Source organism: Osmerus eperlanus, chromosome 5, assembly GCF_963692335.1.
Source record: "Osmerus eperlanus chromosome 5, fOsmEpe2.1, whole genome shotgun sequence".
NCBI classification, from domain to species: Eukaryota; Metazoa; Chordata; class Actinopteri; order Osmeriformes; family Osmeridae; genus Osmerus; species Osmerus eperlanus.
Genome location: NC_085022.1, coordinates 14112720 through 14130907, shown reverse-complemented (window position 1 = coordinate 14130907; position 18188 = coordinate 14112720). Strand labels below are relative to the sequence as shown.

The 18188-nt window shown below is 43.4% G+C and overlaps 1 protein-coding gene and 1 long non-coding RNA gene across 2 annotated transcripts in view; one reads left to right on the top strand and one right to left on the bottom strand.

Annotated features, from left to right (window-relative positions):
* Positions 1–475: 475 nt before the first annotated feature.
* LOC134021211 (uncharacterized) lies at positions 476–6279 on the bottom strand. Its single transcript, XR_009930480.1, has 5 exons — positions 4131–6279; positions 3485–3554; positions 2748–2815; positions 2012–2079; positions 476–1046 (listed from the first exon to the last, which is right to left on the bottom strand). It is a non-coding gene; the product is annotated as an uncharacterized LOC134021211 (long non-coding RNA).
* A 704-nt stretch (positions 6280–6983) lies between these two features.
* Positions 6984–18188, top strand: part of kiaa1549la (KIAA1549-like a) — a 17059-nt gene continuing 5854 nt past the window's right edge. Inside the window, exons 1-2 of the mRNA XM_062460812.1 lie at positions 6984–7581; positions 17476–18018. Coding sequence (XP_062316796.1) covers positions 7353–7581; positions 17476–18018 — 772 coding nt within the window. The 5' untranslated portion in view covers positions 6984–7352. The remainder of the gene's footprint in view (positions 7582–17475; positions 18019–18188) is intronic.

The following is an 18188-nucleotide window of genomic DNA, read 5'->3' as shown; positions in this document are numbered from 1 at the left end:
TTACAGTTTAGTACTGTTCTTAAATGTTAATTAAACCGCAGAAAAACAAAAATACTATGTTAAAATACATTTAAAAACAACTAACTTTAAGGTTAATCTCCGTAATTTTAGGGCATTTGTTTGTTGCTAAATGAAACATTCCTGTCTATTTACAGTAATTTCTTATGATTTTTTTTTTTTTTTGTATAGTGACTAAGAAGAAATGTATAAAAACGCAAGAAATACATAAACCCCAAGACAAATGTCTGTAAATTTACGGTATTACTCAGTCAATTTAAAGAATTTATAGATATAAAAATGTTCATTGGACAGTGGAAAAACAAGCTTAGTACATAAAGATAGCTACATTTACGGCCAATCAATGTAAATGTAGGCTTTCTAGTAGTTAATTTATGAAAATGCCCTGTGTACCAACAGTGATTCCCTGTAGAATTGTGGTTGTGCCAACAAAAAAAAAACTACAACAATGTATAAATACTGAATATGTACTTTTAATCAAAAAGGAATGTCAGCACATTTACAGTATTAATCAGTCAATTTAAAGAAATTATAGATATAAAAATGTTAATTGGACAGTGGAAAAACAAGCATACTTAAAAAACAGCTACATTTACAGCCAATCAATATAAATTTAGGCTATCTAGTGGTTAATTCATGAAAATTGGTCCAGCATTGAGCAAGATTGCTGTGAACCGGGCTGCAACGTTATATAGGGCAACTGTGCATGGTCAGTTAGTGTCACTAAAAGTTCTGTTTTTGCAGCTGACAGGCTCATATTATTAAGTGTCTGATGCTGAGGCTCCATGATGATCTTTTGAAATGCCTCAAAGGTGTAGCGGAGCTTTGTAGGGTGCTGCATGTTCAAGGCATAAGAGCCCAAACAACATTGCAGAAGCAAGTGCTACATTCTCAAGATCTTGAAGCACCATCACACCTTCGAGGACTATCCTGACATCAGAGGGTTCACTGCTGGCAGTGTCTTTCACAACATAGATCCCCACTGTCGTTCTCTCCATGGCACTGAGGAAATCGGTCTCAGCCATTTCCTGGTCAAAAGAAAAGATACAATTCTTTAATGATATGTTCAGCATCTTTTCACTTGGCTTGAAAACAACCGGTTAATAATTTCTACCTTCCATTAAGGACAAACCATATCCGAAAATAGTTTAAAAAAAAACGTAAATAGATCCGATGCCCCACTGTTTATGACCTCCGACCCAGGCAAAGCCGCTGCAGGATGAAAGGTAATGTTTTCTCTTCAATTTTTTCAATTCAATTTATTTGATCAAGAGGGACAGTGTACATTCATGAACATTAAAATGTAAATGCACCCAATTATATCCAAAAGGCTAGTTTCCATTGGCAGTCTTCCTTCTGTGTTTGAATGTCGGTCTGTATGTGTGTGAACAGGATTACGAAAAACTACCAGCCCGATTTGTATGAAACTTGGTGAAGGGGTGTAGCATGGGACAACATAATTCTGACCATGATTCGTCATTAGGCTCCTTAACGATCAGTGCAAAAGAGCTGCAGTTCCTGTGCAGAGACAGGAGAACTGAGCAGAACAACCATCTCTCCACCTCTCCATCGCAGCCATAGCCCACCTGAGAGGTCACGACAGTTAGCCAGACTCGTTAGATCAGAGAGGTATATTAACATCGCATCGTTTGAGTATCGTAAAAGTCGAGACTTCAGGACCCCGGGTCTGGACTGGATGGAATCCTACAGAGATGGCGTTCTGTCAGAGTCTCCTATGTATGCACAGGAACACTGAAGCAATGTAAGTGTCTCTTTTTAGTACAGGTTTACTGTGCAACACTAGTTCACTCCCATGTTAAAACGTTGCTAAAACTCATGATTACCGAGATCAGATTTTTTTTCATCGCCGTAGGTTTTGTGTTTTGAAATACATGCAAGTGAATGTCTGTGACAGAAAGAACCTCCATCAACGGTCTTGACATAAACAGTCCACACAACAATAATGGCAATTGCAATTTCATGTAGTACTCACCACAAAAACTTGGGCCCACGGTTACAGAGCTGACTCCAGGTGACAATGTAGTGTGAGAAAATGTAAATCTGCAGCAACAGAAAAACACAAGTATCATGCAAGCAATTTCTCCCGTGTGAGTGTTTGAATGTCGGTTTGTTTGTCTGTGAACAGGATTAAGCAAAAACTACCAGCCCGATTTGTATGAAACTTGGTGAAGGGGTGTAGCATGGGACAACATAATTCTGACCATGATTCGTCATTAGGCTCCTTAACGATCACTGCAGTTCCTGTGCAGAGACAGGAGAACTTAGCAGAACAACCATCTCTCCATCGTAGCCAAATCCCACCTGAGAGGTCACGACAGCTAGTCAGACTCGTTAGATCAGAGAGGTATATTAACATCGCATCGTTTGAGTATCGTAAAAGTCGAGACTTCAGGACCCCGGGTCTGGACTGGATGGAATCCTACAGAGATGGCGTTCTGTCAGAGTCTCCTATGTATGCACAGGAACACTGAAGCAATGTAAGTGTCTCTTTTTAGTACAGGTTTACTGTGCAACACTAGTTCACTCCCATGTTAAAACGTTGCTAAAACTCATGATTACCGAGATCAGATTGTTTTTCATCGCCTTAGGTTTTGTGTTTTGAAATACATGCAAGTGAATGTCTGTGACAGAAAGAACCTCCATCAACGGTCTTGACATAAACAGTCCACACAACAATAATGGCAATTGCAATTTCATGTAGTACTCACCACAAAAACTTGGGCCCACGGTTACAGAGCTGACTCCAGGTGACAATGTAGTGTGAGAAAATGTAAATCTGCAGCAACAGAAAAACACAAGTATCATGCAAGCAATTTCTCCCGTGTGAGTGTTTGAATGTCGGTTTGTTTGTGTGTGAACAGGATTAAGCAAAAACTACCAGCCCGATTTGTATGAAACTTGGTGAAGGGGTGTAGCATGGGACAACATAATTCTGACCATGATTCGTCATTAGGCTCCTTAACGATCACTGCAGTTCCTGTGCAGAGACAGGAGAACTTAGCAGAACAACCATCTCTCCATCGTAGCCAAATCCCACCTGAGAGGTCACGACAGCTAGTCAGACTCGTTAGATCAGAGAGGTATATTAACATCGCATCGTTTGAGTATCGTAAAAGTCGAGACTTCAGGACCCCGGGTTCTGGACTGGATGGAATGCTACAGAGATAGCGTTCTGTCAGAGTCTCCCATGTATGCACAGGAACACTGAAGCAATGTAAGTGTCTCTTTTTAGTACAGGTTTACTGTGCAACACTAGTTCACTCCCATGTTAAAACGTTGCTAAAACTAATGATTACCGAGATCAGATTGTTTTTCATCGCCTTAGGTTTTGTGTTTTGAAATACATGCAAGTGAATGTCTGTGACAGAAAGAACCTCCATCAACGGTCTTGACATAAACAGTCCACACAACAATAATGGCAATTGCAATTTCATGTAATACTCACCACAAAAACTTGGGGCCACGGTTACAGAGCTGACTCCAGGTGACAATGTAGAGTGTGAGAAAATGTAAATCTGCAGCAACAGAAAAACACACGAGGGCTTCACTTAACCAAACTTAAGTTAGCCTACACAATTCCCCTAACTCAACATTACTCAACAAAACACCCCTATTTAGACAGTTCTCTGTACAGCGGCACTTTGCCAGCTCCACAATTAATTATCTAATGAATTAACATGCTTTTATCAACTATGTACAACACTAACATTGAACAAGTGCCTTCGTTTTTCATAAAATATTTCCTACCGACCTAGCTAGCTAGCAGGTAACATTATACTGAGGTAAGAGGAAAAAAATAAAATCAACATAACGTTATAGTAGAGATGGTCTACAAAGCCACACATTAGTCATGCAGGTCATAACGTTAACCGAATTTTAGGATTGCAAATGGCAGATTTAATTAACTGACATTAGATAGCTAACGCTAGCTGAGCTCTATAACCCCTGAGCTAGCTAATAGTCACTCTAAATAGCTAATGCTAACGTCAGCTAGCAATTTGCCTTCAGTTTGGTAAAAGTCCATTCCGTTTTGACAAAAAAAGGTTGTGAAAAACATATAACGCACTATATCAGCTTAACATTAACGTTACCTCTGAATCTCTTTGTCTCTTCTTCAGTCAGTATAATTCCTGAATCCTATAACTTCTGGAGCAGCTGAAACCTCCATTCTTCTCCGGTTTTCGCGCCATGTGCGGCAGTGACAGTTGGGAGAAGCAAAGTGCTACTGCTACAACCACTGCGCATGTGTGAACCTTCCTCATTCAAAAATCAACATTCAATGTTGTCTCCGAGATAAATATTTTTACTGTCCAATTTACTGTCCAATTATTATATTGGACAGTTCATTGTTGATTTCACAGAGTTTTCTGTTTACTAGCATTAATAACAATAGACTTACTGTTTCTAATCTCCTAGGAAATTCCTTGACAGCCCTGAGGCAGTAGTCATCCCATCCCCCAACATAAATTTGGTCACACCATGGGTCACACACTGACATCTTTCTTATTGCATTTGTACCCCTATATGTTCGAAAAAATGTACATCTTTCCAAACCAAGCACAAGTCATATCATACATTTCTGTGTTGGTTACAGGGTAAATTTGTGCAACAAATAAGTTACTTTTTTATAAACTGGGGCTTTATCCCATGACTTGTCCAGATCATATGCTGGACTAAAAGGTTGGTGCCAAAGTGAAAGGTTTTACTCAGAATGCATTTTATAGTGGCCCCAATCGCAGAGTTACTTTATGCATAATTTTGTGGAAATGACCAGAAAACTGACATTAGGCCTATTTGCGTTACAAATCCTACCGGCCAACACAATGGTAAAGTATTAGAAAACTAGAATAATGTTCTTAGTGTTTTGGACACTGTGCATTTTTGGATATGTGTTAGCAAGATAACCTACCACTATCAGTAGTTAAAATAACCTGGTGACCTTGTGTAGCCAGAACAACCAAGAGCTAATGCTCTTAAGACAGTGGAGATGTTTGTGGACTACTAAGAATACAGCCCCAGTAAACCCTGTGGAGTCCTTCCGCTTCCTGGGCACTATCCTCTCCCAGGACCTCAAGTGGGAACTGAACATCAGCTCCCTCACCAAGAAAGCACAACAGAGGATTTACTTCATGCGGCAGCGGAAGAAATTAAACTTGCCAAAGACAACTATGGTGCATTCTACACAGCCATCATTGAGTCCATCCTCACCTCTTCCATCACTGATCTGTTATGATCAGATCATCCATCGGATGATACGCTGCAGTCTGCTCTTGTCCTTGGCAGTGGCAGCAGCGTATCATCTGCACTGCTGAGAAGGTGATCGGCTGCAATATGCCTACCCTCAAGAACCTGCACAGCTCGAGGACCCTGAGGCGAGCGAGGAAGATTGTGGCCGACCCCTCCCACCCTGGACACACAGAAGACTGCGGTCCATCAAGACCAAAACCTCACGTCATAAGAACAGTTTCTTTCCTTACTTACAATAGGTGCTTACATTTACAGTTAAACAACTCTAAGTAAACAAGTACAACTCAACTATATATTGTACTAAAACATAACAAAGTTCTGTTTAATGGGCAATGATGAATAGAACTTGTATCCACCATCCATTCTTGTGAAGACAAATACACCTCAACCATGTCTCAATAAATGTATGTTCTCTATCTCCAAGGAGGATAATGTGCATGGTAGCATCGGTTTGTCTAGAAGAGATCCAGAAGTCAAGAGCCCCAGAGTCCCCTGAAGTTCATGAAGGTCACAGACTCATAGAAAGACAGTTGGCTATTGACTATTATGTTGGCATTTTTTTTGTTTTAGAGCTGTTAACACAGTAATTAACAGACCATTGTCTGTTTTAAAAATTTCAACACAGCACTTTTGATACTGGCCCAATGTTTTTGTAATATGGAATAAAAGGTGTTACATAAAGTTTAGACTCTTGACTATTTTTTTTAAACGTGAGGCAGGCTTGGTGACAATACATGCATTGAAGTCATTAAAGAGGCACTGGACCATATAGATATTTCTGTCCTGCCAGGGGAAGCATGGGTGCATCCTTTCTGCTGTTTATTCCCAATAATAAATTACTTTTGTGTCTGTACAAATACTACTAATTAGTTTAAAAAACATAAAATCACAATTTTAAAGAAAACCCAATGACCAACGATTTCTGTAATTTCACATGCATTTCTTCATTATTATTAACCTGAAAAAATCTGTTAAATATTACCTCCCATTTAATGTAAAATTACATTTGAATCTGTACAATTACAATGAATTGTCATTAAATAAACATCATATTCATGTTATCTTAAATTAAGGTAAAATGCCTGTGATTTTAAGGGTGTAACATTTATTTGACATCAAATATTGGTCAATCCGCAGGCATATCATTGTTTTATGGAAAAAGAGGAAATATCTGTAAAAAATACAGTGCATTTCATGGTAAAAAAAACGGTTATTTTTTACAGTGTGCTTAAACTGACATTTGACAACTCTGACCCGAGTTGAACTTTGGATTTGTGTTTCAACACCCATCTCGACTTTTCTTAATGTATGACTATGATTAGCCTGTGTTCTGCACCTCTCTTTCACCAACCGTCTCTGGAGGAGGGGATCCCTCACTGAATTTCTCTTAAGGTTTCTTCCATTTTGTCTCATTTAGTTTTCTTAGGAGTTTCTCCTTGTCTTCCTTGAGGGTTTAGGTTGGTTGAGGGGCAGATCTATGGGCATATGTGAAATTGGTTGTAAAAAGGGCTATACAAATAAAGTAGACCTATCAGTTGGCTGACCACCTTCATTTAGAAACCGATTTTAGGTTTTGGACAAATTAGTTGTTTTTGGAAGGGTTCATGCGCCATTTATACCCACAAGGGGTCGCAAATCACTGTAAGCTTAGCCAAATATTTTTTTGCAGTCAGGAAGCAACGCTTGCACGTCTCTGACGTGATGTTTTATCATAATGAAATAACGGTCCAGGCAGTAAACGGGGGAGAAATCTTATTTATCACACTACCTTTCTGCGGTGGAGCGCTGACCATCGGAATTAATTATCCCTCCACAGAAGAAAGACTCCGCTAAAGTAATATGACCTCAGACCTCAAATAATAAACGCGCTGCTACACTAGAGGTGGAGATGCAGTGCGCTTTGACGGCGCGTTAGGGACCCAGTTCCACTGCTGCCTTCCTCTGCCAGCCTCCTTCGGGGGAGACGGGCTCATGGAGAAGAATCAGTCAGTCCGCAGTGAAGGATTGATCAAATGCCTTTTACAAAACAAGACCGTTAGATGAATCAAGGATTAACCTGACGACCAATGGCTCTGAAACATGCGCGCGACAGCCCCGACGATTTGATCGTTGGTGGGATAAACAATGCTGCTGCTCGCGCGCTTGGCTCGACTGAATGGATAGTTGTGGGGATGAGAGCCACCTTCTGTTCTCCCAAACACGGAAAGACACTGGGGCTCGATGGAATGCTGTCCAAATGGCTTCTGCCTGTCGCTTTAGTTTTGTTGGTGATGCAGTCGGCCACGGCGGCTGATGGTAAGATTTTTACATTTGGTTGTTTTTGACAACCTGTTCGAGACATTTTTGTTCTGTTAAATCACAGATTCAAAACTATGACCTCATATTATGACTTGGGAAATTTTAGGCCATGGTGTAAAATGTATCGTATTAACTAAAGTAGCCCTGTTGTACTACCTACATTGTGGCATCATGGTGGAACAACAGTCCCCGACCAGACCTCGATATAACATGAACACAATGTCAAGCGGGAGAAAATATTCTGGAGATATATGTTGTAATACCCTGAGGTGGCAAGCCGATTTGCAAATCGGTTATTGTGAACTGTTCAGTCAATGTGCAATATAACAACCCCCTAAGTGGATATTCACCCCCCCCCCCTCCCAAATATCGCGTATGTTTTTGTGTTAGTCACTTATTATGTTGAGCTATTGCTCTTTCTAAGATAGTGACCTTGATTTCGGAGTCATTTATAAATACATAGGCCTATATCAAGGATCACGTAAAGCGACTTAGGATTTCTTATTTTATCGACCTCGTAGACCTTACAGCATGTTTTAGAACCAGCAAGAGAACCCAGGAATAGGAGCGCTCTAGAGACTGCAACATTGCGCGCGACCGCGCCGTGCGCCAAGCGCAGAGCGGCAGTGACTGGGCATCATCATGGACGCGTGTCGCTGACAACTTTATTCGTTGGGCAGTGATGAATAATTGAATGCTCCTTTGAGGTCACTGACCTTCCTTAAGCCTAGGGGAAGTTTCATACTCAGCATTAACAAATAATTGATCATGTTGCCATGAGACAAGGCAGGCTGTGAATTGTGCTAGCTTTTGGTAACGTTTTTATGAATATAATTCTCTCATAGCTTTTTTGATATGATGAGCATGCTGTTTTCTTAAATTATTATTTCAAATACAACATAAATTTAGGGAGCCCACATGTTTAACGCGTTGTGGTAGGCTATTATTTAATATCTTTAGAATCAATTCAGCTGCACGGACACAGAATCGACCAAATAGCCTACATTTCGACCATGTGTAAAGATGTATGATAGTAGCATCTCATACACCCCACTGTCTCCATTCATGAAAAGATGTTCTACGTGTCTTGGCCGTGGGCTGCTAGCGGTCAGGCCAGGTCCGCGTGTTGTGCCAGGACGAGGTGTTTTGCTTTAATGGGCCCGCAGAGACGCTCGCTCAGTCAACACAGCCCACTGTGCCTGCCGTGTTGCCATGGGAACGGATCTGCCTAGCACTTCCTAGTCTTTATTTAATAGAGATTGAAATAGCATCTAAATAACCGACAGCTTTGCCTTCCGCATCATCATTCTTTAACAGTAGTTTTAGAGGATGATGGAGGTTTTTGTCAAGTTCGGTGGAGCTTAATATGTAAACGGTGCATACTGTGTATGCAATGAAAAAAAAGACTAAATGTGTATGATCAGAATGCGAATTATAGGCCTACAATGACAATTGTGTCATTGGGTCAACCAAAAAAAAACAATCGGGGGGGTCAACTTCTTCTCCAGGGCGTAAAGTAATATTTACGATTACAGGTAAGAAAGATATATAAATGTATTGACCCCCCTGTTGTTTTTACCTCTTCTGGGGGGGGGTCCAAGTCTTAATTAGGGGGGTCAAACCCCCCCAAGCCGCCCTTAATTCGCACCCTGTTTCTGATATAGAAACAGGGTGTAGGTGTGTTTCAATTTGAAGCAGGTGGGGAACTAACGCTTTATTTCAGCTTATGGTCATTTTATCCACAATTTAAATCCACGTTTGTTTTCACACGCCAAAGATAATCCACACCATTGTTCAGGGTTCGGTTGGTCTGGTCAGCTCTTGTATTGGGAATGTACGCACACAGCTGACTTGAGGCAAGTAAGCCTACTTGTTGAGCGTCTGTAGTCGAACCAGAGAGGGTTCAGAACCAGTCCCTGTGAATAAGCTACAGATGTGCTGTTGATTAGACTACTCATAGCCTCACCTAACTCAACCGTCCTGTCCACTAGCCTACCGTAGCCTGCCTTGCTCCACTCTGCTTTTCTGATAGGCCTAGCTCATTTCTTCATTGGCTTAACTAACTGCATGAGTTAATTACGTCTTGCCGGAGCCCTTCACACTGCCTCAAACTTTAAATAGATATTTCCTTGTACATCAAATGCATTATGCATGGCAAGCCTCTACAAATCATGTGGGTTGGGTTAGCTCGTTTGGCTAATGTGATTTCTATTTTCAATTAGGTGCACTTCTTATTTCCCCATCTTTGGGGATTTGCCTATAGTATTTTCCCTATTTGAAAGAGAGCTCTGTAAGTTGAGTCAAGCTGATGATGCTTCAGCAGGTACCTCATTGCTTCCCTTTGACGCCTTGATGCGCCAGGTTTCGTCATGCATGCACAAAGGTATCACTGCCATGTACACGTGTAGTTCTTGGAATTGCTTTTTGACTTGGAAGCTTTCCTGTCAAGCCTACAACCAAGGCCATCTTTGTTTGTGCAAGGAGTTCTCCTCGGAGAAAGAGCGAGATGTGTTCCACATTTCCAGTCCAGAGGCGCAAAGACAACATCCATCTGATTTAGTCTTCCGTGTTTAGTTTTTGCATTTTTTTCTGTGGTGATTCTCCAATCTTATGTTCTCAGTGCAAGTCAGCCTCTCTCATGAAGAACAGGCTGACATGTCCCCAGAGAGATTGTCCATGTTTACCACACAATGCTTTGTCATCAGGCTCCTCAAGGATTGGTGTGTGTGTATATGTGTGTGTGTGTGTGTGGGGGGGGGGGGGGATGCCTTGACCCTGCTCCAACCCTGTTATGATTCAGCCATACAAATCTCAGAGAGAGAGAGAGAGTCTTGTTCTATATGTGAAACATGTAATCAAGATCTTTTCAGATCAAAAGAGAAGATAATCATGTGGATTTTATGCCTGTTATATGTCTCTGTTCCTTTAAACCCGGAGAACACAGTGTGTTCTTACCGGGCTTGATAGACATCCTCCCTTCACTCCTTCCTCTCTTCCGTCTCCTCCTCCTCATTTCTACTGGTCTATTGTGAGTGTGCGTGTGGAGATGTACGTGTGTGGAGTTGGACTGACATCTGGCCTTGACGGCAGAAGCAGTTGTTCACTTGCTTTGGGACGGGGAGGGGGGTTGTAGATTATGCACTAGAAACAGCTCCGAAACATGGAGCCAACGGGTTTGTCTGCCTGTCTGTCTTTATGTCTCAACATCACTCCTCCAGCCAGGCAACATTATGTTAGGAAGTTGCTCTGGCAGGATAAAAAAAAACTTCTACACATTGTACTGTACTAAACTGAGTTTGCACAATACAAATAACACAGGAAGAAATGAAAGGCTGATGTGCAGCATGATCAGTACCCTGACAATGTCTTCATGTGATGTGTGAGGCATTGAAGTTTGGTGAGCAAAGCTTTATGCACAAGGCTGGACGCTTCCTACAGCCTCGTATAAAGAAAAACTCTTTCCTTTCCGTGCTGTCACTGTGGACTTTTATGTCCGTGCTAATTCATTTAATCCATTTAACATCCGTTTTACCACGCAAGTGCTTCATATTAGTGCTTTCAAACGTCGCTCCCTCAAGCTGAAGCCAACCTGGCACAAGCCCACTGAAAACCATGTCACAGCTACACAGCTACTCAGATAGCAACAGCTAAAGCTATTCCAGCTGCTCAGCGAAACAGCTACTCAGCTACTCAGCAGTAGCTTCTCAACTACATAGACAGCTACAGATACACAGCTACTGTGGAAAATCCAGAAATACTCATTGCTTGATGCAGCAGCTTACCCAGTTTAGATTCTCTGCTGTGTTCTTAACTGTCTGAAAAACAGCAGCGGGGCAGCTAGAGAAGACACTAGGGCTGTGTGTGTGTGTTTGTGCGAATGTGTGTCGCATAATAGAAGAGGAGAGCCAAATGATGACTGGCTCCCCCTGCTCCTCTACTGTAAAAATAAACAACCAAAAAAACACAAATATGTGTTGACAAATAGAACCTGGATCTGTGTGCACATGTGTTGGTGTGCACACATTTGTGGTAAAGTGTAATTATTCAGATGAACATATTGTCTAGATTATTATAGATTTAGATTACATTCAATAAATGGGTGTCATACAGTATGCAAGCCCCCCTCTTCATCTTAATATCTGCTGGCGTCCTTCTCATGGTGAGAGTGAAAAGGTCATCAACACAGCCTGCAGTGCAGTAGGATCATAGATGACCTCTGTCCGATTAATGCCTGTCATTCCCGGAGACGATAATGAAATGGCTTTCTGCGCTGCACCTCCTTCAAATCCCCCCCTCACAGTTTACGAACCATGGCTCCCCACCATGCACCCCCCCCCCTCCATCCCACCACTCACCCCCCCCATCCCAACACCCATTCCAGCCCTCCCAATCCTACCCGCCCCCCATCACCCTCTTGTCTTGATAGGGCAGAACTTGCTGTCCAGCAATGTCATTGGCTGGATCATGTTGTCACATGACAGTGATCCTGCAGCAGTCTTTGTTATATTAAATCACAGCATACATACACTTAACCTCTCAACGTCTCTTATCAATGGGAGTGTTCGTGCCTGGATGGCTGAAAAAGGCTGTAGCTGGAGGCTTGCATGATTTACTCTGTGTCGTTGGGCCACGAGTCAAGATGTGCTGCTTCTCTCTTTCTTTCTATTTCTCTTTCTCTCTCTGTCTCTCTTTCTTTCTCTCTCTTTCTCTTCTTTCTATCTGTTCCCCACAAATACACTTTCACTGTATATTTGTGTAACGTGTGTTTGTGAGTGTGTACTGTATGGCTTACAGAATTGAGTGTTTTTTTTTTTAACCATTTCTCAAACGTTAACCAAATTTGAAAGCACTTGTCATAAGAATTTACCAGGCATGAAATGTAAACACAGACCAGGCAATCTATTCAACATTTATTCAACATCTATTTAACATTTTTCTAATAATTTTTTTCTTTATGTCTGATTATGCAAGTGTAATTTTAAACTGAACTGTCTCATAAAATTAAATCATCCAGACTGCAAGCAGTCCGTATTAGGTATGTCCTTAGTCAATTCTCACATTTACATATTGCATGTTATAATGACATCGTAAATAATAATAAATAAAAACTGATTCTGTTGCCCGTGTTCTTACACGCCTCAGATAGATCAGTCTGCTCGTCTCATTGCAGTGTCGAGGAGGATTTTGAGATGAGAGAGAGACTCATCCAGCTTTAATATGGTAGTGATTGCTTGGCTGCTGTTGACTGGAGCTCCTCTGGGTCTGAGAGCCAGGCTGGGGGGGGGCTCTGGTGGGGCTGAGTGTGAGGAAAGGGGAGCAGGGGTGAGGAGTGCTTGAGGCACAGGTGCGGAGGATCGAAGGAGGAATAAAGAAGTTGAGAGGAAGGCCGAGGGAGGGATGATGAGCGCTGATAGGGGCGAGGAGGGCTGTGTGGGAGGGAGAAGGGAGCAGGGCTGAGGGAGGGGTGATGGAGCGGTGAGGAGAGCTGGGGGAGAGGTGAGGAAGGGGTGAGGAAGACTGGGGGAGGGGGAGAGAGTATAAGTAGGGCTGAAAGAGCATCTTAAACCTACCCCCTTCCTCACAGCCAGTTAGAAAGCTTTCAATATTTCAGTCCCGAACCATGGTGATTTTAATTGTACCTGAAAGTTACTTTGCCTGGACCTTGACTATAGTGCACAAAGGAACTGCTGCAGGAACTGCTCATCCCATCTATGCTTCATCTCAGTGCCTCATCCCATCTATGCCTCATCCCATCTACACCTCATCCCATCTATGCCTCATCCCCATGTGTCACATAATCATCAGCCACTCCGGCTGTGGTAGCAGGTGTGTCGAGGTTCGAAAAAAGACGGATTAGGATTGTTGATGGGTGTGTGTGTGTGTGTGTGTGTGCGTGCATGTCTCTGTGTGTGTTTGTGTGTGTTGGCCAAAGTGGATTTAGCGAATTATGTAATGGTGTTTGTTTTGTCCCCTTCTGTTTTGGCATCTCATCGCCCCCCCCCCCCCCCACCCTGCACGTGCACGATCTTATCCATAACTGTCTCCTCTCTCTAACTGAACCATTACCGTACTCTGCCATGTTCCCTGTCACGTCCCTAGTTAACCATATGGCCAGTTGTTTCCTACTTTTTGGCGTACTGTATGCGTTATGTGTCCTTGGGTGACCATGGATGGGTGTGGTCGGAATGGTGTGTGAAAAGACTCTCTCTCTCTCTCTCTCTCTCTCTCTCTCTCTCTCTCTCTCTCTCTCTCTCTCTCGCTCTCTCTCTCTCTCTCTCTCTCTCTCTCTCTCTCTCTCTCTCTCTCTCTCTCGCCTGTCTGCCTGACCTACCCCAAGCCCAGGAGCGAGTCACATGACTCTCTTACCCAGTCACAGGGGATGGTGGGATGCGAGCACAGCTGAGGCCATGTCGCCTTGTCCGCCTCACTAGCCACGACAGCTCCAAGTTTTTTGTTTATCAGGTTTAGAAAGCATCCTTCAAGTTTAATGGCTCTCCTGCATTGTAGTTCCTTTGCAGAGATTAATAATCCACGCTCTGCAACACCAAAGGCTCGTTTCCCCTAACCTAGATTAAACCTCTAAGCCTCAATGGAAAAAGCTTATTCAGTTTTATACTGACAGTGTATAGTTTTAAGGTCAAAAGTTTCGATCCTGCTAAATTTATATCAAGGGTACTTATAAAGAGTCATGATGGCATTTTGAATACACTACAGCTTCCTAAAAGGTCACATTTTTGTTCGACCTTTGAAGGGTAAATAGGAGTTTTGGTGTAGTTATGCCGCTATCCAAACACGGCCACATCCCAGCGATGTAACCAAGTCAAGATGGCTTACTGACACCGAAGAACCACGTTGTCTGACCCCTCTCCTCTGTTACCGTTTGAAACAAAAGCTTGTTCGTTTCTCCAGCCCATTCTAGGGTTGCAGTCAATACCCATCGCTGAGCCCTTTCCGGTGCCCTCTTTTCCTCTCATCCAAAACTGTTTAATGCTCTCTTTAATCAGAAGCTCTGGCAGACATCGCGACCACAGACTGGCGCGTATTTCGTGTCGAACACCGGCGTTAAGCAGTTGGGTTTTTAACGATGAGGCTCATACAGCGCTGCTATCACAGCAGTGATTTGCGTCGCTTTCACTAACAAGTGCACAGCACAACTCAAGCTTGAAAGGACAGTCTGTCTTGTTCTTTGTCTGGAGTATTGAATGCACGGCGTGCTTGAGCTTCACTCCACTGAGTCTTCGGCTTGCAGGTATTCTGTTACAAGATACCTCCACCAAATCCACCCTTGGTCTCACACGGACAGATGGAGACCTGGAATAGTGTCAGGAAGTGTTAACGTGTCCATCCTGTCACTGTGGCGTCCAACGTCATTCTGTTGGATGACGACCACTGAGCCTCAATGGGTTACATGTCAATTGGCCAGTTACCCATCAACCCGTTCCTGTCCACCTGCTTTCAGTGGGCAGGGTTCCATATGAGCTCCTATAGCCCCTACTCCCCTACACCCTAGCCTCCCTTGTAGATACATGGACAGGGTTCCACATCCGGGTTCCATATCAGCTCCTGGCTCCTACTCTCAGAGCTCCTGCTTCTAACAAGCTCTTCATAAAAAACACTCTTTGAAGTGTTATGTTGGTTATAGGTATCAGTCTGTAAAACCCTACCATGTAACATTGGTTGTAAAAGGGCTGTACGGATACAATTTCATTTGATTTAATTTGTAGATCTGCGGGAAGGGTACCCAACTTAGCATCCAGGCCAGACCCAGTGCTGACCTAGTGTTGTACTCGACTACTGAGAGCCAACATTTCACCTAGCTTGTCGGATAACGTCCATGTCAACAGTGACCATTTCCCTCCATCTTTTCACATCTAAAAACTAGGCCATGAGGTATTTTTCAGCATAGTAAATGCCTGTCTGGAAGTTTGCCCATGCTTCCCCGGCCTGTCTTACCAGCTCAGCTTTGCACGCGTGCAGGGCAGGCCTTCCAACAGCAGGGATGCTGTGCCATGATTGTGTTACCATGGGAAAGATAGACTCGGACTATACAACAAGTAGGAAACAAGTTGTATATCTAGGCTGCCCACACATTCTCACCTCTTGATAATATGTACTGTCATTAACATGTTTTTTTCCGTGTGAAACTGTCTCTGCTGTATACCACCATCCTAGAGGATAACTCCAAACACACACATGTTACGGTAATATATACGCACACATGCCTCCATCCTCTCCGGTCGCTTCTTGAGCGAGAGGCCCATATGCTGTTCTCAGTCTGGGCAGGTGGTTGTCTGTAGGAGAAGGGCCTTTACTAAGCCACACTGGGCCAGGCATGGACACATGAGGCTTACACTACTGGCACTACCGTGTCCCTGTCAGATAACTGCTAGCTTAAATACATCCTGCTCTGAGTTTAAGGAGACATATCTTGGTTCTAATTTGGTTTGTACAGGATGCGTACGTTTACTTGACTATGTTGTGTTTTTGAAGCTGTTTAGCATAACCTTTTCTAGGATGAATAGCTTTTGCTTCTGATAGTGTGTTATAGTGGTTAGAGTATTGTATGAATGGTTCAGGTAAAGAGCTGTACTGGGTATAGATGTTGGAATTAATTTAATATATTCTGGGAATGTGAGCATTGACCTTGTAGTACAAAGACTAGCTTGCTTTCCAAATCCTGCCTTTAATTAAGCAATCCTCCCATGAATATGATGAGAGTGTGGAAACAGTGTTCTCAGAATGGAGGTGCAAATGTAGACTGGGAGGCCTGCCAGATGCTACATTCTCTCTCTCTTTCTCTCTGTTTTTTTTTCTTTCTTTCACCACAGAATCAACCATATTAGAAGTTTGCTACTCATCTATCAGTTCCCCTGAGGGAAGGTGCCTTTGAAAGTACAAAGTGTATTGCTTTGATGAACAAAAAGGAGCAACTTGTCCAGCTCCAGGGATGGCTAGATCAGGCTAGGGAAGGCTAGGCTAGGGAAGGCTGGGCCAGGCTAGGGAAGACTAGACCAGGCTAATGAAGGCTAGGCTAGGCCAAGCTAAGGAAGACTAGGCTAGGAAAAGTTATCCAAGGCTAGGGAATACTAGACCAGGCCAGGGAAGGCTAGGCTACGGAAGGCTAGGCCAGGCTAGGGAAGGCTAGGCTAGGCTAGGCTAGGCTAGGGAAGGGAAGGCTAGGCCAGGCTAGGGAAGGCTAGGCTAGGAACAGCTTCTCTGGTCAGGTCGGTTGACTGTATGTTTGTCCTAGTTCGGTTGTTGGGAACATCAAAAATAATTTCCTTGGACGTTTTATCCTGGAAAAAAACACATAAGTGACCTACTTAAGGATTATATTTTACAGTCACAGTTTTATAATTTTTTATCCCTGGATGACTAAGATTTGTTTTTGTGTTTGTGTGTGAATGTGTGTCTGTCTGTTCTATGTGTGCTTTTGTGTGTAAATAGTCTGTGTGCAAGTGTTTGTGTGCGTTTCTGTGGATGTGTTTTTGTGGCTGTTTTTCTGTTTGTGTGCACTGGAGTGTGTGCGTTTGTGTGTATTTGTGCGCGTGTGTTTGTCCTTGCATATTATGCTAATATTGTGTGAGGAATTACAGTATTCTCTCCTATCCTTCCCATGAGCCTGTTGGCAATCTAGCAGGAGCATATATGTATAATTCTATTTTTAAGAACAGCAATATTTTCAGGATGGCAATAGTGACCGGCTATGGACAGATAGGGCCCTGTAGGTCTAATAGTGAGTCAAGCAGAGCACACTGCTCATCTCATGTTAATTTCCCTCCCTCCCTCCCTCCCTCCCTCCCTCCCTCCCTCCCCTTCTCTCTCTCTCTCTCTCTCTCTCTCTCTCTCTCTCTCTCTCTCTCTCTCTCTCTCTCTCTCTCTGTTTTCCAGATGAAGGCCGTCAGCCTCAGTCAGCGGGGCTTGGAGGTATGCCTGTGGCCCCAGCGCTGCATGCCAACCTATCCTCCAGAGCAGGGGCCATGGCTGGGACTGGGGCTGGGGTAGCAGCAGAGATGAAGGAGGATGAAGGGGGTCACCAGCTAGCCTTGCCCACAGACTCTGGTGCAGTTTCTGATAAAGCATCAGACAGGGCCAGGGAGCAGCCAGCCTTCTCCTCGGTTCTGACCGTGGTGGCCAACCCTGACCAGAGATCACAGGGGTCAAAGAGCCAGCAACCACAACAGGGGTCAAGCAGGAGCCCAAAGCTCCCACCTAAAGCCCAGGCCCCAATTGTAGTGTCCAAGGTCCAGGCTACGGTTTCAGTACCTATGGTCCAATCTCCAGTCGTGGTGTCTAAGGTCCAGTCTCCGGTTCTGCAGTCCAAACAACCCTCGACCCTCAGTTCTGGCAGTCAGACCACAGGGCCCATGTCTGTACCAGCAGAAACTGCAGAGCCAGGACACACAGGCAGTACCAACACCAGCACAAGCCCAGGTAAGGAACTGGTAGCTGTACCTTTAGAACTAAACTATGTGTGGTGTCTATGTACCCTGCTGTTTCTATTTAAGTAATGGATGGTCATTTGTGTCGCCATCCTTTACAGTATGGGATTTATCGTCATGATTTTCACTTCGTTCTCACCTTCCTGCTCTGGCTGCTTCTCC